Source organism: Arachis hypogaea, chromosome 3, assembly GCF_003086295.3.
Source record: "Arachis hypogaea cultivar Tifrunner chromosome 3, arahy.Tifrunner.gnm2.J5K5, whole genome shotgun sequence".
Taxonomy (NCBI): Eukaryota; Viridiplantae; Streptophyta; class Magnoliopsida; order Fabales; family Fabaceae; genus Arachis; species Arachis hypogaea.
Window position 1 is genome coordinate 40,793,253 of NC_092038.1, and position 22,131 is coordinate 40,815,383.

The 22,131-nt window shown below is 40.3% G+C and overlaps 1 protein-coding gene across 1 annotated transcript; it reads left to right on the forward strand.

Moving 5' to 3' along the window:
• The first annotated feature begins 333 nt into the window (after positions 1 to 333).
• LOC112776512 (uncharacterized) lies at positions 334 to 12,871 on the forward strand. The gene is made up of 5 exons (XM_025820702.1): positions 334 to 454; positions 517 to 769; positions 1,004 to 1,388; positions 12,477 to 12,644; positions 12,746 to 12,871. The coding sequence occupies exons 1-5, from the start codon at positions 334 to 336 to the stop codon at positions 12,869 to 12,871; spliced, it is 1,053 nt and encodes a 350-aa protein (XP_025676487.1).
• Positions 12,872 to 22,131: the final 9,260 nt, after the last annotated feature.

Below are 22,131 nucleotides of genomic sequence, written 5' to 3' on the forward strand. Positions count from 1 at the left end.
TTTTATTTATTTTATTTATCCAATTTAATTCCATTTGACTCTATGATTCCAATCACTAACTGAGATCTACAAGGTGACCATAGCTTGCTTCATACCAACAATCTCTGTGGGATCGACCCTTACTCGCGTAAGGTTTATTACTTGGACGACCCAGTACACTTGCTGGTTAGTTGAACGGAGTTGTGATAACAACTGGTGCCACAATAATGATTTCATACAAATACAAAAGAATAGTGATCACAATTTCGTCCACCATCTACCCAACCACACATGAACACAAAGGAGGTAACAGAATTCCTTATAGAGGAATTTTCACTATGTCCCCACCCTAAGATGGTTTACAGAGCAGTAAAGGAGGCTAGGGATAAGATCATGGGTAACAAAATGGAACCATACAAGAGAATGAGGGATTATTGTGAACAGATTCTGAGTAGCAATCCAGGTTCAACAACAGGTTGGAGCTCATGCCAATTCCAAAATCTCCCCCTGTATTTGATAAATTATACATATGCTTAGATGCTTGTAAGCAAGGATTCAAAGATGGGTGTAGGCCTTTGTTGCATTTCGGTGGGTGTTTTCTCAAAACATATTATGGGGCTTGGCTTCTAGCAGCAGTTGTGCAAGATGCAAACAACCGGTTTTATGTCATTGCATATGGGGTTGTCAGGGCTAACACCAAGGATGCTTGGAAGTGGTTCCTAATAAATCTTCAGGAGAACATAAGAGATGATACAAACCATGATTGGAACTTATATCGGACCAACAGAAGGTAAAATGTAATGTTGGTTATGTTATGTTAACTTCACATATGATAATTTTGTTTCGCATTGTCATTCCTTTGTAAAACTGTTTCTTGCTCCTTCTCAATGCAGGGTTTATTGCCTACGCTAAAGGAGGTCATGCCACATACAAAGCTACGCAATTGCGTCATGCACATGTGAAAAATTTTCATAAAATAGTTCAAGGACTTGTACATCATAGAGGTTGTGTGGGACTGTGCTAGATGCACTACTGTCGCAGAATTCAAGGAATGCATGGAAAAGTTGAAGGCAGTTAACCAAGGTGCTTGGGAATACCTTAGTAAGTTTGAGCCAGAAATATGGGTAAAGGCTTACTTTTTGCATGGGGCAAAGGTTGACAACTTCACAAATAACATATGTGAGGTGTTTAATGCTAAGATCGTGAACCACCGATGTAAGCTTATCCTAACCATGTGTAAAGAAATCAGGTGTTACCTAATAAGGAGGATGGTGAATCACAAGCGAGTACTAGACAACCACCCTGGGAAGCTTGCACCAGTTCAGCAAAATAGGATGGAGAGGTTAATCAATATTAGCACTAAGTGGATGGTGGAATGGGTTGGTGACAATGAACGGAAGAGGTTTGAGGTGAGCTGCAAGGCAACCAAGATAGATGTAGACCTCATTAAGTACACTTGCTTATGCAACAGATGGCAACTACTAGTGCCTATTGTTTTTACTCTAATTCATTCGTTATGTATTTTGTTGTTATTGTCCTTTCTTGTTTTGTTACCATTGGCTGGTTTTCCTGCATTACCTCAGGCATGCCTTGCATATATGCACTTGCTACCATTAGAAAGTGACATGACATGCCACAAGACTATGTGCACCTAGTATGCGAAATTGTGATCAATACTTTTCACAAATCAAATAATCCCTAGTAATGGCCCCAAGAACTTGGTGCTCAATACCATGGCATAAACACAACTTCACACAACTAACCAGCAAGTGTACTGGGTCGTCCAAGTAATAAACCTTACGCGAGTAAGGGTCGATCCCACAGAGATTGTTGGTATGAAGCAAGCTATGGTCACCTTGTAAATCTTAGTCAGGCAAAATCAAATGGGTATGGTGATAAATGCATAAAACATAAAGATAAAGATAGAGATACTTATGTAATTCATTGGTAGGAATTTCAGATAAGTGTATGAAGATGCCTTCCCTTCCGTCTCTCTGCTTTCCTACTGTCTTCATCCAATTCTTCTTACTCCTTTCCATGGCAAGCTTAAGCAAGGGTTTCACCGTTGTCAATGGCTACCTCCCATCCTCTCAGTGGAAATGTTCAACGCACCCTGTCACGGCACGGCTATCCATCTGTCGGTTCTCAATCAGGCCGGAATAGAATCCAGTGATTCTTTTGCGTCTGTCACTAACGCCCCGCCCTCAGGAGTTCGAAGCACGTCACAGTCATTCAATCATTGAATCCTACTCAGAATACCACAGACAAGGTTAGACCTTCCGGATTCTCTTGAATGCCGCCATCAGTTCTAGCCTATACCACGAAGATTCCGGTTAAAGAATCCAAGAGATATTCACCCAATCGAAGGTAGAACGGAGGTGGTTGTCAGTCACACGTTCATAGGTGAGAATGATGATGAGTGTCACGGATCATCACATTCATCAAGTTGAAGAACAAGTGATATCTTAGAACAAGAACAAGCGGAATTGAATAGAAGAACAATAGTAATTGCATTAATACTCGAGGTACAGCAGAGCTCCACACCTTAATCTATGGTGTGTAGAAACTCCACCGTTGAAAATACATAAGAACAAGGTCTAGGCATAGCCGAATGGCCAGCCTCCCAAAGAGGGTTCAATCATAAAAACATGATCAAAAAGCTCAAATACAATAGTAAAAGGTCCTACTTATAGAGAACTAGTAGCCTCAGGTGTACAGAGATGAGTAAATGACATAAAAATCCACTTCCGAGCCCACTTGGTGTGTGCTTGGGCTGAGCAATGAAGCATTTTCGTGTAGAGACTCCTCTTAGAGTTAAACGCCAGCTTTAGTGCCAGTTTGGGCGTTTAACTCCCATTTTGGTGCCAGTTTCGGCGTTTAACGCTGGGATTTCTGAAGGTGACTTTGAACGCCGGTTTGGGCCATCAAATCTTGGGCAAAGTATAGACTATCATATATTGCTGGAAAGCCCAGGATGTCTACTTTCCAACGCCGTTGAGAGCGCGCCATTTGGGCTTCTGTAGCTCCAGAAAATCCACTTCGAGTGCAGGGAGGTCAGAATCCAACAGCATCTGCAGTCCTTTTCAGTCTCTGAATCAGATTTTTGCTCAGGTCCCTCAATTTCAGCCAGAAAATACCTGAAATCACAGAAAAACACACAAACTCATAGTAAAGTCCAGAAAAGTGAATTTTAACTAAAAACTAATAAAAATATACTAAAAACTAACTAGATCATACTAAAAACATACTAAAAACAATGCCAAAAAGCGTACAAATTATCCGCTCATATCAGTATTAATTAGATGAGCGGGGCTTTTAGCTTTTTGCCTCTGAACAGTTTTGGCATCTCACTCTATCCTTTGAAATTCAGAATGGTTGGCTTCTTTAGGAACTCAGAATCCAGATAGTGTTATTGATTCTCCTAGTTAAGTATGATGATTCTTGAACAAAGCTACTTATTGAGTCTTGGCCGTGGCCCAAAGCACTCTGTCTTCCAGTATTACCACCGGATACATACATGCCACAGACACATAATTGGGTGAACCTTTTCAGATTGTGACTCAGCTTTGCTAGAGTCCCCAACTAGAGGTGTCCAGGGTTCTTAAGCACACTCTTTTTGCCTTGGATCACAACTTTATTCTTTTCTTTTTCTTTCTTTTTCTCTTTCTTTTTCTTTCTCTCTTTTTTTTTCGAAATTTTTTTTTGAATATATATATATTTTTTTTCATTGCTTTTTCTTGCTTCAAGAATCATTTTTATGATTTTTCAGATCCTCAGTAACATGTCTCCTTTTTCATCATTCTTTCAAGAGCCAACATTCATGAACCACAAATTCAAAAGACATATGCACTGTTTAAGCATACATTCAGAAAACAAAAGTATTGCCACCACATCAGAATAATCAAACTGTTATAAAATTCAAAATTCATGCAATTCTTTTCTTTTTCAATTAAGAACATTTTTCATTTAAGAAAGGTGATGGATTCATAGGATATTCATAACTTTAAGGCATAGACACTAAGACACTAATGATCACAAGACACAAACATAGACAAACATAAGCACTAAAATTCGAAAAACAGGAAAATAAAGAACAAGGAAATTAAGGAACGGGTCCACCTTAGTGATGGCGGCTCTTTCTTCCTCTTGAAGATCCTATGGAGTGCTTGAGCTCCTCAATATCTCTTCCTTGTCTTTGTTGCTCCTCTCTCATGATTCTTTGATCTTCTCTAATTTCATGGAGGATGATGGAGTGTTCTTGATGCTCCACCCTTAGTTGTCCCATGTTGGAACTCAATTCTCCTAGGGAGGTGTTTAGTTGCTCCCAATAGTTTTGTGGAGAAAAGTGCATCCCTTGAGGCATCTCAGGGATCTCATGATGAGTGGGGTCTCTTGTGTGCTCCATCCTCTTCTTAGTGATGGGCTTGTCCTCATCAATAGGGATGTCTCCCTCTATGTCAACTCCAACTGAATAACAGAGGTGACAAATGAGATGAGGGAAGGCTAACCTTGCCAAGGTAGAGGACTTGTCCGCCACCTTATAAAGCTCTTGAGCTATAACCTCATGAACTTCTATTTCTTCTCCAATCATGATGCTATGAATCATGATAGCCCGGTCTATGGTAACTTCGGACTGGTTGCTAGTGGGAATGATTGAGCGTTGGATAAACTCCAACCATCCTCTAGCCACGGGTTTGAGGTCATGCCTTCTCAATTGAACCGACTTCCCTCTTGAATCTCTCTTCCATTGGGCGCCCTCTTCACAAATAACTGTGAGGACTTGGTCCAACCTTTGATCAAAGTTGACCCTTCTAGTGTAAGGATGTTCATCTCCTTGCATCATGGGCAAATTGAATGCCAACCTTACACTTTCCGGACTAAAATCCAAGTATTTCCCCCGAACCATAGTAAGATAATTCTTTGGATCCGGGTTCATACTTTGATCATGGTTCTTGGTGATCCATGCATTGGCATAGAACTCTTGAACCATTAAGATTCTGACTTGTTGAATGGGGTTGGTAAGGACTTCCCAACCTCTTCTTCGGATCTCATGTCGGATCTCCGGATATTCACTCTTTTTGAGTGAAAAAGGGACCTCGGGGATCACCTTCTTCAAGGCCACAACTTCATAGAAGTGGTCTTGATGCACCCTTGAGATGAATCTCTCCATCTCCCATGACTCGGAGGTGGAAGCTTTTGCCTTCCCTTTACTCTTTCTAGAGGTTTCTCCGGCCTTGGATGCCATAAATGGTTATGGAAAAACAAAAAGCAATGCTTTTACCACACCAAACTTAAAAGGTTTGCTCGTCCTCGAGCAAATTAAGAAAGAAGAGAGTAGAAGAAGAAGAAATGAGGGAGATGGGAATGGCTTTTGTTTTCGGCAAAGAAGGGGAAGAAGTGGTGTTTAGGTTGTGTGAAAATGAAGGAGTGAAGATGGGTTTATATAGGAGAGGGGGAAGGGTAAGGTTCGGTCAAGTGAGGGTGGGTTTGGGTGGGAAAGTGGTTTGAATTTGAATGGTGAGGTAGGTGGGGTTTTATGAAGGATGGATGTGAGTGGTGAAGAGAAAGAAGGGATTTGATAGGTGAAGGGTTTTTGTGGGGAAGAGGTGTTGAGGTGATTGGTGAATGGGTGAAGAAGAGAGATAGTGGTGGGGTAGGTGGGGATCCTGTGGGGTCCACAGATCCTGAGGTGTCAAGGAAAAGTCATCCCTGCACCAAATGGCAAGCAAAATCTCGTTTTGTGCCAATTCTGGCGTTAAACGCCGGGCTGGTGCCCATTTCTGGCGTTTAACGCCAGCTTTTTGCCCTTTTCTAGCGTTTAACGCCAGTCTGGTGCCCCTTTCTGGCGTTAAACGCCCAGAATGGTGCCAGACTGGGCGTTAAACGCCCAACAGCTAGCCTCACTGGCGTTTAAACGCCAGTGGGTTCTTCCTCCAGGGTGTGCTGTTTTTCCTTCTGTTTTTCATTCTGTTTTTTCTTTTTTCATTGATTTTGTGACTTCTTATGATCATCAACCTACAAAAAATATAAAATAACAAAAGAAAACAGATAAAATATAACATTGGGTTGCCTCCCAACAAGCGCTTCTTTAATGTCAGTAGCTTGACAGAGGACTCTCATGGAGCCTCAGAAATGCTCAGAGCTATGTTGGAACCTCCCAACACCAAACTTAGAGTTTGAATGTGGGGGTTCAACACCAAACTTAGAGTTTGGTTGTGGCCTCCCAACACCAAACTTAGAGTTTGACTGTGGGGGCTCTGTTTGGCTCTATTTTGAGAGAAGCTCTTCATGCTTCCTCTCCATGATGATAGAGGGATATCCTTGAGCCTTAAACACCAAGGATTCTTCATTCACTTGAATGATCAACTCTCCTCTATCAACATCAATCACAGCCCTTGCTGTGGCTAGGAAGGGTCTGCCAAGGATGATGGATTCATCCATGCACTTCCCAGTCTCTAGGACTATGAAATCAGCAGGGATGTAATGGTCTTCAACCTTGACCAGAACATCCTCTACAAGTCCATAGGCTTGTTTTCTTGAATTGTCTTCCATCTCTAGTGAGATTTTTGCAGCCTGCACCTCAAAGATCCCTAACTTCTCCATTACAGAGAGGGGCATGAGGTTTACACTTGACCCTAAGTCACATAAGGCCTTCTTGAAGGTCATGGTGCCTATGGTACAAGGTATTGAAAACTTCCCAGGATCCTGTCTCTTTTGAGGCAGTTTCTGCCTAGACAAGTCATCTAGTTCCTTGGTGAGCAAAGGGGGTTCACCCTCCCAAGTCTCATTTCCAAATAACTTGTCATTTAGCTTCATGATTGCTCCAAGGTATTTAGCAACTTGCTATTCAGTGACATACTCATCCTCTTCAGAGGAAGAATACTCATCAGAGCTCATGAATGGTAGAAGTAAGTCCAATGGAATCTCTATGGTCTCATTTTGAGCCTCAGATTCCCATGGTTCCTCTTGGGGGATCTCATTGGAGGCCAGTGGACGTCCATTGAGGTCTTCCTCAGTGGCGTTCACCGCCTCTCCTTCCTCCCAAAATTCGGCCATGCTGATGGCCTTGCACTCTCCTTTTGGATTTTCTTCTGTGTTGCTTGGAAGAGTACTAGGAGGGAGTTCAGTAATTTTCTTGCTCAGCTGACCCACTTGTCCCTCCAAATTTCTAATGGAGGACCTTGTTTCAGTCATGAAACTTTGAGTGGTTTTGATTAGATCAGAGACCATGGTTGCTAAGTCAGAGTTATTCTGCTTAGAACTCTCTGTCTGTTGCTGAGAAGATGATGGAAAAGGCTTGCTATTGCTAAACCTGTTTCTTCCACCATTATTATTGTTGAAACCTTGTTGAGGTCTCTGTTGATCCTTCCATGAGAAATTTGGGTGATTTCTCCATGAAGGATTATAGGTGTTTCCATAGGATTCTCCCATGTAATTCACCTCTTCCATTGAAGGGTTCTCAGGATCATAAGCTTCTTCCTCAGATGAAGCTTCCTTAGTACTGCTTGGTGCATTTTGCATTCCAGACAGACTTTGAGAAATCATATTGACTTGTTGAGTCAATATTTTGTTCTGAGCCAATATGGCATTCAGAGTGTTAATCTCAAGAACTCCTTTCTTCTGACTAGTCCCATTGTTCACAGGATTTCTTTCAGAAGTGTACATGAATTGGTTATTTGCAACCATTTCAATCAGCTCTTGAGCTTCTGTAGGCGTCTTCTTCAGATGAAGAGATCCTCCAGCAGAGCTATCCAAAGACATCTTGGACAGTTCAGAGAGACCATCATAGAAAATACCTATGATGCTCCATTCTGAAAGCATGTCAGAGGGACACTTTCTGATTAATTGTTTGTATCTTTCCCAAGCTTCATAGAGGGATTCTCCTTCCTTTTGTCTGAAGGTTTGGACTTCCACTCTAAGCTTACTCAATTTTTGAGGTGGAAAGAACTTTGCCAAGAAGGCATTGACTAGCTTTTCCCAAGAGTCCAGGCTTTCTTTAGGTTGAGAGTCCAACCATGTCCTAGCTCAGTCTCTTACAGCAAAAGGAAATAGCATAAGTCTGTAGACCTCAGGGTCAACCCCATTAGTCTTGACAGTGTCACAGATTTGCAAGAATTCAGCTAAAAACTGATGAGGATCTTCCAATGGAAGTCCATGGAACTTGCAATTCTGTTGCATTAGAGAAACTAATTGAGGCTTAAGATCAAAGTTGTTTGCTCCAATGGCAGGGATAGAGATGCTTCTCCCATAAAAGTCGGGAGTAGGTGCAGTAAAGTCACCCAACACCTTCCTTGCATTGTTGGCATTGTTGTTGTTTTCGGCTGCCATGTGTTCTTCTTCTTTGAAGAATTCGGTTAGGTCCTCTACAGAGAGTTGTGCCTTGGCTTCTCTTAGCTTTCGCTTCAAGGTCCTTTCGGGTTCAGGATCAGCCTCAACAAGAATGCTTTTGTCCTTGCTCCTGCTCATAAGAAAGAGAAGGGAACAAGAAAATGTGGAATCCTCTATGTCACAGTATAGAGATTCCTTTAGGTGTCAGAGGAAAAGAAAAGTAGAAGACAGAAGTAGAAAATTCGAACTTATCAAAGGAGATGGAGTTCGAATTTTTGCATTAAGGAATAGTGTTAGTCCATAAATAGAAAGATGTGAGAAGAAGGGAAGTAATTTTCGAAAATTAAGTAAAAGAGTTTGAAAATATTTTTGAAAAACACTAATTGATTTTCGAAAATGAAAGTGGAAAAGAAATCAAGTGATTTTTGAAAAAGATTTTGAAATTAGAAATCAAAAAGATTTGATTGAAAACTATTTTGAAAAAGATGTGGTTAAGAAGATATGATTAGTTTTAAAAAGGTGTGATTGAGAAGATATGATTTGAAAAATATTTAAAAAGATTTGATTTTGAAAATCAATGACTTGGCTAACAAGAAAAGATATGATTCAAACATTAAACCTTTCTCAACAGAAAAGGCAACATACTTGAAATGTTGAATCAAATCATTAATTGATAGCAAGTATTTTTAAAAATAGAAAGAAATTGATTTTGAAAAAGATTTGATTGAAAAGATATGATTTGAAAAAGATTTGATTTTGAAAAAGTTTGAAAACTGAAAAAAATTGCATTGAAAAACAGAATCTTCCCTCTTGTGCCATCCTGGCGTTAAACGCCCAGAATGGTGCACATTCTGGCGTTTAACGCCCAAAACTATACCCTTTTGGGCGTTAAACGCCCAACCAGGTACCCTGGCTGGCGTTTAAACGCCAGTCTGTCCTTCTTCACTGGGCGTTTTGAACGCCCAGCTTTTTCTGTGCAATTCCTCTGCTGTATGTTCTGAATCTTCAATTCTCTGTATTATTGACTTGAGAAGACACAAATTAAAAATATTTTTGGATTTTTAATAATCAAAATGCAACTAAAATCAAATAACAATGCATGCAAGACACCAAACTTAGCAGTTTGTATACTACTGACACTAATGAGAATGCATATGAGACACACAAAACACTCAAGTCAAGAGAATTTAAAGATTAGAGTAAGAAATCATCAAGAACATCTTGAAGATCACTAAGACACATGAATGAATGCATGCAATTGACACCAAACTTAACATGAGACTAGTGTCTCAACAAGAAACATAGAATATTTTTTTTTGTTTTTATGATTTTGTAAATTTTTTTTTGTGCTTTTTCGAAAATTAAGTGGAAAAAGGTATCAAAATTCTTAATGAGAATTCCAGGAATCATGCAATGGTTAGTCTAAGACTCCGGTCCAGGAATTAGACATGGCTTCATAGCCAGCCAAGCTTTCAAAGAAAGCTTCGGTCCAAAACACTAGACATGGCCAATGGCCAGCCAAGCCTTAGCAGATCACTGCTCCAAAAGCAAGATTGATAGAAATCATCAAGCTCTTGTGATGATAAGTTGAAACCTCGGTCCAATGGAATTAGACATGGCTCCACAGCCAGCCAGATTTCAACAAATCATCATGAAACTCTAGAATTCATCTTCAAGAATTTCGAAAAAAAAAATACCTAATCTAAGCAACAAGATGAACCGTCAGTTGTCCAAACTCAACAATCCCCGGCAACGGCGCCAAAAACATGGTATGCGAAATTGTGATCAATACTTTTCACAAATCAAATAATCCCTAGTAATGGCCCCAAGAACTTGGTGCTCAATACCATGGCATAAACACAACTTCACACAACTAACCAGCAAGTGTACTGGGTCGTCCAAGTAATAAACCTTACGCGAGTAAGGGTCGATCCCACAGAGATTGTTGGTATGAAGCAAGCTATGGTCACCTTGTAAATCTTAGTCAGGCAAAATCAAATGGGTATGGTGATAAACGCATAAAACATAAAGATAAAGATAGAGATACTTATGTAATTCATTGGTAGGAATTTCAGATAAGTGTATGAAGATGCCTTCCCTTCCGTCTCTCTGCTTTCCTACTGTCTTCATCCAATTCTTCTTACTCCTTTCCATGGCAAGCTTAAGCAAGGGTTTCACCGTTGTCAATGGCTACCTCCCATCCTCTCAGTGGAAATGTTCAACGCACCCTGTCACGGCACGGCTATCCATCTGTCGGTTCTCAATCAGGCCGGAATAGAATCCAGTGATTCTTTTGCGTCTGTCACTAACGCCCCGCCCTCAGGAGTTTGAAGCACGTCACAGTCATTCAATCATTGAATCCTACTCAGAATACCACAGACAAGGTTAGACCTTCCGGATTCTCTTGAATGCCGCCATCAGTTCTAGCCTATACCACGAAGATTCCGGTTAAAGAATCCAAGAGATATTCACCCAATCGAAGGTAGAACGGAGGTGGTTGTCAGTCACACGTTCATAGGTGAGAATGATGATGAGTGTCACGGATCATCACATTCATCAAGTTGAAGAACAAGTGATATCTTAGAACAAGAACAAGCGGAATTGAATAGAAGAACAATAGTAATTGCATTAATACTCGAGGTACAGCAGAGCTCCACACCTTAATCTATGGTGTGTAGAAACTCCACCGTTGAAAATACATAAGAACAAGGTCTAGGCATAGCCGAATGGCCAGCCTCCCAAAGAGGGTTCAATCATAAAAACATGATCAAAAAGCTCAAATACAATAGTAAAAGGTCCTACTTATAGAGAACTAGTAGCCTCAGGTGTACAGAGATGAGTAAATGACATAAAAATCCACTTCCGAGCCCACTTGGTGTGTGCTTGGGCTGAGCAATGAAGCATTTTCGTGTAGAGACTCCTCTTAGAGTTAAACGCCAGCTTTAGTGCCAGTTTGGGCGTTTAACTCCCATTTTGGTGCCAGTTTCGGCGTTTAACGCTGGGATTTCTGAAGGTGACTTTGAACGCCGGTTTGGGCCATCAAATCTTGGGCAAAGTATGGACTATCATATATTGCTGGAAAGCCCAGGATGTCTACTTTCCAACGCCGTTGAGAGCGCACCAATTGGGCTTCTGTAGCTCCAGAAAATCCACTTCGAGTGCAGGGAGGTCAGAATCCAACAGCATCTGCAGTCCTTTTCAGTCTCTGAATCAGATTTTTGCTCAGGTCCCTCAATTTCAGCCAGAAAATACCTGAAATCACAGAAAAACACACAAACTCATAGTAAAGTCCAGAAAAGTGAATTTTAACTAAAAACTAATAAAAATATACTAAAAACTAACTAGATCATACTAAAAACATACTAAAAACAATGCCAAAAAGCGTACAAATTATCCGCTCATCAGCACCCCTGGCTATGTATGGAGTCAATCAAGAGGACGTATGTACTCTGCATTAAACCTGTACCAAGTGCAAAATTTTGGCCGAGAACTGAATTCTCACAGTCAGACCCACCCATCATCAAAAGACTAATTGGATGGCCAAAGATTCATAATAGGCAGAAAGATCCTGTTGAGCCATTGATGCAAGAGAAAAAATTGAAGAAGTCATTCTCTGTGTCTTGCAGTAAGTGTGGTGAAAAGGGCCACAATTACAAAACTTGTAAGGGAGCTCTTTCCAACCCCAATTGGAAGCTGAAGACAAAGCGGCCTAAGAAGAAGGGAGCTAGCGCCTCCCAATCACTAGTGGTGCTTCCTTTGTCACAATCAGCTCCCCACCAGAGGTAAGAACACTTTAATGATCATAGTGTTTTTTTACCATACAAGCCTAGTAGTAAATCAATCCTAGTAAATTGGTCAGGGATTATTCTGTCTTAGTACTATAGTGGTCAGGGATTAATCTGTCTTAGTACTGTATTCTTCAGAGATCAATTTGTCTTAGTACACTATTCATTAGGGACTAATCTATCTTAGTATTAATTTGTTAGTTTGTTACACTACTATGCCCAAGATGCTTCTAACAGCCAATCAGGCAGCTCAACAAGCCAGTAACAACACCCTATTGTAATAATGCATTTGTTTGTCATTGTAATCTGTTTGATATATGCATTGATTAACTCCCATGTGATGTGCTTTACGTTTTGTCATGTTTTGGTGTCCTTCCATTCCAGGTTATGAATACAGCTGGCCCAAGTCTTCCAAATGTTGCACTAGGTCCAACAAGAGTGATAAGATCCACACTTGTGATAGCACTACTAGGGCCAACAGTTACTCAAGCTAGGCCACCGGCCCCAACTTCAAGCCGTCCATTTAAACCTCCAGGAAAAGCTCCATCTACGGTCAATGACACAAGTCGCCTTTAAAGTTCAGACCAAAGCAGAAGATTTTCAAGTCGCCAGCTTCACTTGCTCAAAGACCGATTCCATCTAACACACAGCAGGCAGGACCAGTTCAGGAACTTCCCCAAGGACCAACTCCATCTAACACACAACCTGCTGCACAAAATCAGGAAGCTCCACCACCAACTTTACCAAGTGCATCAACATCTAAGGATTCAACGGAGTGAAGAATCGTGCCATTATGTTATTTTGGGATAAATGTGTGCTATTGTAATGGTTACCAGTTATTGGTCAAGTGAAAACTTTTTAATGGTAGCATGCCATACATGTGTTTACATTATTGGCAAATTGGTTTCCTTTTTATTTTATGTCAGTTCTAAACATGAATGTTTACTAACACAGCTTTAATGTTAGTTCTTGAATGTTTGATTACTTATTATTTTGCAAACTTTAATTTTATACATACATTACAACATACAGGCTAAAAACTGATACATGATATTCAAATTATTTATACAAAGGACATGTTGAATTTTTTTGCAGGAAATTACCACATTTATCATTTTTCAATCATTGATCAATTCTTACGATTTAAAACAGCAACACTCAGGACAATGAAAATAACACAAATACACTGTCCTATTGGGTTTTTTTTCATCTCTAAAGGTACTATCCTCTTCTCCAAACATGTGATTCTATTTTTCATGTCTTGCTTCCCGTGATGCTCTTCAACATCCCCAATTTCCTTCTCTCCCAGATACCTTGTATCAGTCATCCCAAGTCTTGCAATGTGATCATCATGCCACAAAAAATAACTTGCAATATATTTGTCTTACCTACAAAAAATCAATTCACAGAACTCAGAAAAAATATGGTATTTGAAGATAAGCCCTAACATAAATACAGTTCTACATAGTTGCTTTACATATCTTATAAAATGGACACCCCAAAAATAATCTGTTAAGATTGTTGCTCGTCTTATGTAACACTCTACCATACAGAGTCTTATACTTAAGTCATAAAATAGAGATGGCAAGGCATTACGACCTCAAAATTAAAATTTAGTATACATAGTAGTGTAAACAACGTTTATAATTAGGAGCCTTTGAAGAAAAAGGGGGGTAAAACAAAATCGTAAATTGAAAAGCGTAACACTCCAATCAATAATGTAACGTAACGGATAAAGGATAAGCTAATGCAAGAATATAAACAGATGAGTGCCAAAAATACGAATATCAAAACTCTAGATCCGGTTGCGAAGATAACCGGTCCGAGCATAGAAGTATATACATATATATAAAGTAAGGAACCCAAAGGAAACCCAAAGGGCGAATTACAAAATTTGTTCTCCAAAATCACCTCTAAGAGGAGTCAACACAGTATGTATTATTTAATGAAGATAATAAGTATCTAAGCAAAAACAAAAAACCAAAATAAAGTCCCGAGAACCAAGGATCTTCGCTAATCCGGAAGTCTCCAGCATACCTCAGCGAGGAGCCTCACGTCCTGCATCTGAAAACCACAAATTAGCATGGGTGAGAACCGGAGGTTCTCAGTATGGTAACAGTGCCCACATATCTAACATGTAATGTCATGGAAAAGCCGAAGGCAATCCTAGAACTTCCAACAGAAAAACCAAAGCTTATAAACAGACTAAACCATAAATGGCAACTGACTAAAAATCTTCAGTCTAGCTAATACTTCCCTTTCCAAATCCTTCAGACCTCCCAACCAGCAACAGTAATATAATATGGCAAACACAATTATATCAGACAAGGAGATATAGAAATAGGGAACAGATACGACATTTGGACAATTAGCAAGTAATATGCAGTCAATTAGGCAATTCCAAACAATTCACATAATATACATATGATGTATGCCTGTCCTAATGGCTGATGAGTCTCATCTGTCGGTTATAAAGCCAACCCGACAAGTCCTGGTAGCTAACCATTAGATTATCCCTCTGTCGTGCATCCCCAACTCGAGTTATTCACAACATAATTCATAATTCATATCCAACACCCTCACTGGTGTATATTCACGGGGGCGAGCTCATCCGGAACTTTCACAGTGTCCAGCCACACTTACAACATAGGGTCAGCAGAGTATCGAGTCTCCACTTGGAGCACGTGGTGGCTAGCCACTGCTTTCACCCAAGGAAACTCGTATCTCAGATAGTGAAAGTGCAACATTCACATCTCATTCAATAAGCATATATGCAATCATACTCAGCCATAATTCAACAATGGCTCAGCCATAATTTGGCAATAACTCAACCATCCGGCTCATAATTCAATCCATAGCCAGCCAATTTTTTAGTAATTATAGCCCTTCGGCTCATGGCATATAACGCACTTCCACCACCATCATCCGTATCTCATATAATCATCTTTGATCATCATTAATAATTAATTTTCCCTTTCTTCATTCACAAGTTACCATATTTCCTAGCTTCATCCCATTGCTAGGCATATCATAATGATTTAAGACATAAGGGGTGAGATCGGAGGTTTATAAGTATGAAATTTGGCTTTGAAAACTCAAAAATGAACCTTGGGGTGAAAACAGGGTCACGCGTGTGCGTCGCCCACGCGCATGCGTGGAAAGTCACAAGTCATAATAATGCATATGCGTCTCCCAGGCGCACGCGTGAATGGGAGAAAAGCCAAGTGATGCCTGCGCGTCAGCCACGCGTATGCGAGGGTGCGTTTTGTGCCCCACGCACAAAGCCAGCGCAATTCCCGCACAACTCTCGGGAATTTGGATGGGGCAATTGAATCAGCACATCGACGTGTACGCATCGGCCAAGCGCACGCGTGGGTAGTGAACATTTGAAAACGACGTGTGTGCGTCGGCCACGCTTACGCGTGGGAGTGCGTTATGTCAAAAATTTTACTAAGTTAAAAGCTGCAGAATTCACAGTTTCAAACCCCAATATTCCAACGGGCATAACTTCTCCGTTTCAAATCATTTTTCACCCGTTCTTGGAACGGCATACACATCCCAGGTCCAATTTAATTTCAAAACAAGTTTGGCACAAATCGGAGATCCGGAGTCCAAGTTATGCTCCATCAAAGTATGCCCAAAAACTACATTTTCATACAAAACTACAAAGTGCCATTTTCAAAACAAACCAATTCTAACCCTTTTTAAAATCAACCGAAACATACCAAATATAAACCTCAAGCCTCCTCAACTCATACATTAACATTTTTATCAAATTCATAAACCACCATCCCACCATTTTAACCCATCTCAATCAAATAACTCAATTTCAAATACATTATCATGTCATATATTCTTCCTCATCCCAATTTCCAACAACACCGTTTCCAATCAACCATCATTACATACAATCAATATCATCCTCACCATCAACATGGTTTGACTCACAATTCAACCTCAACCAATCATCAACATATATCAAAACATGCATATCTCTCATACATCATACCATCAAAACATCAATATTCATAATCACATATATGACCACACAATATACCTCAACCATTCAACAACATCAACAATTCAATTCCAATCTTAGGGCCTCTAGCCTAAGTTTTCACACCATATTACATTTTAGATACAGGAAACCGAGACATTGGTGTACAAAATTGCAATCACACTTGCAATTCCGCACAACTAACCAGCAAGTGCACTGGGTCGTCCAAGTAATACCTTACGTGAGTGAGGGTCGATCCCACGAAGATTATCGACTTGAAGCAAGCTATGGTTGCCTTGCAACTCTTAGTCAGGAGATTAATAATGAAAAGGGTTTTTGTTTGCAATATAATAGAAGAGCATGAAATAAAAGGTACTTGTGATTCAAAAATGGAGAATAGGTTGGAGTTTTGGAGATGCTCTGTCATCTGACTCTCTGCTTTCCTACTATCTTATTCTTCACGCATGCAAGGCTCCTTCCATGGCAAGCTGTGTGTAGGGTTTCACCGTTGTCAATGGCTACTTTCCATCCTCTCAGTGAAAATGGTCCATGTGCGCTGTCACCGCACGGCTAATCATCTGTCGGTTCTCGATCATGTTGGAATAGAATCCAGTGATCCTTTTGCATCTATCACTACGCCCAACACTCGCGAGTTTGAAGCTCGTCACAATCATCCCTTCCCAAATCCTACTCGGAATACCAGAGACAAGGTTTAGACTTTTCAGATCTCAGGAATGGCTGCCAATAATCCTAGCTTATACCACGAAGACTCTGGATGCACGAATTCAAACACTCTGTTGTCAGGAGAGGTACTCAAATTCGTGAACTAGGAACCCAAGAGATACACATTCAATCTAAGATAGAACGGAAGTGGTTGTCAGGTACGCGTTCATAAGTTGAGAATGGTGATGAGTGTCATGGATCATCACATTCATCATGTTTAAGTGCGAATGAATATCTTAGAATGGAAACAAGCGTGATTGAATAGAAAACAGTGGTAATTGCATTAATCCATCGAGACACAGCAGAGCTCCTCACCCCCCAACAATGGAGTTTTGAGACTCATGCCGTAGAGATACAATGTAAAACATGAAAATGTCATGAGGTACAAAATAAATCTCTAAAAGTAGTTTTTATACTCAACTAGTAACCTAGGTTTATAGAAAATGAGTAAACTAAGATAGGTAGTGCAGAAATCCACTTCTGGGGCCCACTTGGTGTGTGCTTGGGCTGAGCATTGGAGCTTTCACGTGCATAGGCTATTCCTGGAGTTAAACGCCAGCTTTGGTGCCAGTTTGGGCGTTTAACTCCAACTTTTATGCCAGTTCTGGCGTTTTGACGCCAGAAAAGGGCAGAGAGCTGGCGTTTTGACGCCATTTTATGTCATTAAAACTCGCACAAAGTTTGGACTATTATATATTACTGGAAAGCTCTGGATGTCTACTTTCCAACACAATTAAGAGCGTGCTATTTGAAGTTCTGTAACTCTAGAAAATCCACTTCGAGTGCAGGGAGGTCAGCCAACAGCATCTGCAGTTCTTTTTCAGCCTCTGAATCTGATTTGTGCTCAGGTCCCTCAATTTTAGCCAGAAAATACCCGAAATCACAGAAAAATACACAAACTCATAGTAAAGTCCATAATTGTGAATTTTGCTTAAAAACTAATAAAAATATACTAAAAACTAACTAAATCATACTAAAAACTATATAAAAACAATGCCAAAAAGTGTATAAATTATCCGCTCATCACAACACCAAACTTAAATTGTTGCTTGTCCCCAAGCAACTGAAAACAAAATAGGATAAAAAAAAGAAGAGAATATACAATGAATCCCACAGTATCAATGAAACTTAGTTCTAATTAGATGAGCGGGGCTTGTAGCTTTTTGCTTCTGAACAGTTTTGGCATCTCACTTTTTCCTTTGAAGTTTAGAATGATTGGCATCTATAGGAACTTAGAATTTTAGATAGTGTTATTGATTCTCCTAGTTCAATATGTTGATTCTTGAACACAACTACTTTATGAGTCTTGGCCGTGACCCTAAGCAGTTTGTTTTTCAGTATTACCACCGGATACATAAATGCCACAGACACATAACTGGGTGAACCTTTTCAGATTGTGACTCAGCTTTGCTAAAGTCCTCAGTTAGAGGTATCCAGAGTTCTTAAGCACACTCTTTTGCTTTGGATCACGACTTTAACCACTCAATCTCAAGCTTTTCACTTGGACCTGCATGCCACAAGCACATGGTCAGGGACATCTTGATTTAGCTGCTTAGGCCTGGATTTCACTCCTTTAGGCCCTTGGTGAGCGGATAAATTATACGCTTTTTGGCATTGTTTTTAGGTAGTTTTTAGTAAGTTCAAGCCACTTTTAGGGATGTTTTCATTAGTTTTTATGTTAAATTCACATTTCTGGACTTTACTATGAGTTTGTGTGTTTTTCTGTGATTTCAGGTAATTTCTGGCTGAAATTGAGGGACTTGAGCAAAACTCTGAAAAAGGCTGACAAAAGGACTGCTGATGCTGTTGGAATCTGACCTCCCTGCACTCGAAATGGATTTTCTGGAGCTACAGAACTCCAATTGGCGCGCTCTCAACGACGTTGGAAAGTAGACATCCAGAGCTTTCCAGCAATATATAATAGTCCATACTTTATTCGGAAATTGACGACGTAACTTGGCGTTGAACGCCAGAAAAACGTCATGATCCGGAGTTGAACGCCCAAAACACGTCATAACTCGGAGTTCAACTCCAAGAGAAGCCTCAGCTCGTGGATTAATCAAAGCTCAGCCCAAGCATACACCAAGTGGGCCCCGGAAGTGGATTTATGCATCAATTACTTACTCATGTAAACCCTAGGAGCTAGTTTATTATAAATAGAACATTTATCTATTGTATTAGATATCTTTGATCACTTTAGGTCTTTGATCATTCGGTCTTGTGACCACATGGGGGCTGGCCATTCGGCCATGCCTGAACCCTTTGCTTGTGTATTTTCAACGGTGGAGTTTCTGCACACCATAGATTAAGGGTGTGGAGCTCTGCTGTACCTCAAGTATTAATGCAATTCTATTCTCTTTTATTCAAATCTCTCTTATTCTTATTCCAAGATATTCATTCGTACCCAAGAACATGATGAATGTGATGATAAGTAACCCTCATTATCATTCTCACTTATGAACGCACGTGATTGACAACCACTTCCGTTCTACATGCAACCGAGCTTGAATGTGTATCTCTTAGATTCCCCAACAGAATCTTCGTGGTATAAGCTAGATAGATGGCGGCATTTATGAGGATCCGGAAAGTCTCACCTTGTCTGTGGTATTCCGAGTAGGATCCTGGGAATCCGGAATGTCTAACCTTGTCTGTGGTATTCCGAGTAGGATTCCGGTAATGAATGACTGTGACGTGCTTCAGACTCGCAAGTGCTGGGCGTTAGTGACAGACGCAAAAGAATCAAGGGATTCTATTCCAGTAGGAGCGGGAACCAACCAGTGATTAGCTGTGCTGTGACAGAGCGCGTGAGCGTAGTTTTCACTGCGAGGATGGGATGTAGCATTCAACCATGGGTGATGCCTCCAGACGATTAGCCATGCGAGTGACAGCCGCAGAGGATCATTTTCCCGAGAGGATTGAAAGTAGCCACCGCTGATGGTGAACCCCTATACACAACTTGCCATGGAAAGGAGTAAGAAGGATTGAGTTGAAGAAGTGGGAAAGCAGGCGTCCTTGAGCCATACAGTATCTCCATTCGCTTATCTGAAATTCCCACCAATGAATCTGCATAAGTATTCTATCCCTTTTATTATTTATTTTCTTATTTCTATTTTCGAAACCATAAATCAATTTAATCTGCCTAACTGAGATTTACAAGGTGACCATAGCTTGCTTCATACCAACAATCTCTGTGGGATCGACCCTTACTCGCGTAAGGTTTATTACTTAGACGACCCAGTACACTTGCTGGTTAGTTGAACGGAGTTGTGTCCACTCGTGCCAATTTCAAATTCCATTATTTTACAATGAAAACAACTTAAAGAATAGTGATCACAATTTCGTCCACCAGCCCTCCTATCCTATAATGCTCAAAGCCTTAGATCCTTTTTACCCTTGCCTTTTGGTTTAAAGGGCTATTGGCTTTTTCTGCTTGCTTTTTCTTTTTCTTTTCTCTCCCTTTTTTTTGCCATATTATTTTTTTTTGATACTCTCTTTTTTTCACTGCTTTTTCTTGCTTCAAGGATCAATTTTTATGATTTTTTTAGATTATCAATAACATTTCTCTTTGTTCATCATTCTTTCAAGAGCCAACAACTTTAACACTTATAAACAACAAGATAAAAAAATGCAATGTTCAAGCATTCATTCAGAGAACAAAAAGTATTGCCACCACATCAAAATACTTAAACTAGTTTCAAGATAAAATTTGAAATCCAAGTACTTCTTGTTCTTTTGTAATTGAGCACATTTTTCATGTAAGAGAGGTGAAGGATTCATGGAGTTATTCATAGCTTTAAGACATAGACACTAGACACTAATGATCATGTAATGAAGACACAAACATAGACAAACAAGAAGCTCAAAAACCAAAAATAGAAAATAAATAGACAAGGAGATTAAGGAATGAGTCCACCTTAGTATGGGTGGCATCTTCCCCTTGAAGATCCAATGGTGCTCTTGAGCTCCTCTATGTCTCTTCCTTGCCTTTGTTGTTCCACCCTTAGTGCTTTTGGTGCTCCTATCCTTAGTTGCTTCCAATAGTTGTGTGGAGAAAAATGTATCCCTTGAGACATCTCAGGGATTTCTTGATGAGGGAATTCCTCATGCTCTTGTTTGCTCAATCCTCTTTTTGGTGATGGGCTTGTCCTCTTCAATGAGGATGTCTTCCTCTATGATAATTCTAGCTGAATTGCACAGGGATCACCTTTTTCTTGGCCACAACTTCATAGAAGTGGTCTTGATGGATCTTTGAGATGAATCTCTCCATCTCCCATGACTCAGAGGTGGAGGCAGTTGCCTTCCCTTTCCTCTTTCTAGAGGTTTCTCTAGCCTTAGGTGCCATAAATGGTTATAGAAAAACAAAAAGTAATGCTTTTACCATATCAAACTTAAAAGGTTTACTCGTCCCTGAGCAAAAGAAGAAAGAAAGATGTAGAAGAGGAAGAAAACGGAGGAGATGGAGGGTGTATACGGTTCGGCCAAAGGTAGAAGAAGGTGGTTGTGATGTGTGAAAATGAAGGAGTGAAGGGGGGTATTTATAGGGAAAAAGAGGGGGGAGTGATTGGTGAAGGGTATTTGGGAAAGAGATATGGAGGTAATTGGTGAAGGGTACTTGGGGAAGAGTGTTGTGGAAAGGTGTGAAGAGGAGAGAGAGTGAGTTGAGGTTGGTGGGGATCCTGTGGGGTCCACAGATCCTGAAGGGTCAAGAAATTCTCATCCCTGCTCCAATTGGGCATTCAAAACACCTCAGAGTGCAATTCTGGCGTTTAAATGCCAGTCTGCTGCCCTGTTCTGGCGTTTAAACGCCAGCTTTCCTTCCTGTTCTGACGTCTAAACGCCAGTTTATTTTTCTATTCTGGCATTTAAACGCCAGTCTGGTGCCTTATTCTGGCGTTTAAACGCCCAGAAAGGTGCCAGATTGGGCGTTTAAACGCCCATTTTGCTCCCCTTACTGGCGTTTAAATGCCAGTAAGTCCTTCCTCCAGGGTGTGCTGTTTTCAATGCTATTTTTGATTTTTTCTTTATTTTTGTAATTGTCTTTGTGACTTCACATGATCATCAACCTAAAAGAAAATAAAATAATATAGATTAAAATAAAATAAAATTGGGTTGCCTCCCAATAAGCGCTTCTTAATGTCTTTAGTTGGACCTCACTGAATGTTATTCTAGTCTCAGTTTTGAGCACTCTTGCTCAATATTGCTTTCAAGATAGTGTTTGATTCGTTGTCCATTAACAATGAATCTTTTATCAGAGTCAGTATCTTGAAGCTACACATATCAATATGGTGACACACTTGTAATCACATATGGTCCCCTCCA

Coding starts and splice junctions, on each gene's coding strand:
- LOC112776512 (XM_025820702.1), top strand. CDS start 334: ATGGTTTACAGAGCAGTAAAGGAGGCTAGGGATAAGATCATGGGTAAC. Junction 455..516: donor CAATCCAGGTTCAACAACAG/GTTGGAGCTCAT, acceptor ACATATGCTTAG/ATGCTTGTAAGCAAGGATTC. Junction 12,645..12,745: donor CAGGAAAAGCTCCATCTACG/GTCAATGACACA, acceptor AACACACAGCAG/GCAGGACCAGTTCAGGAACT.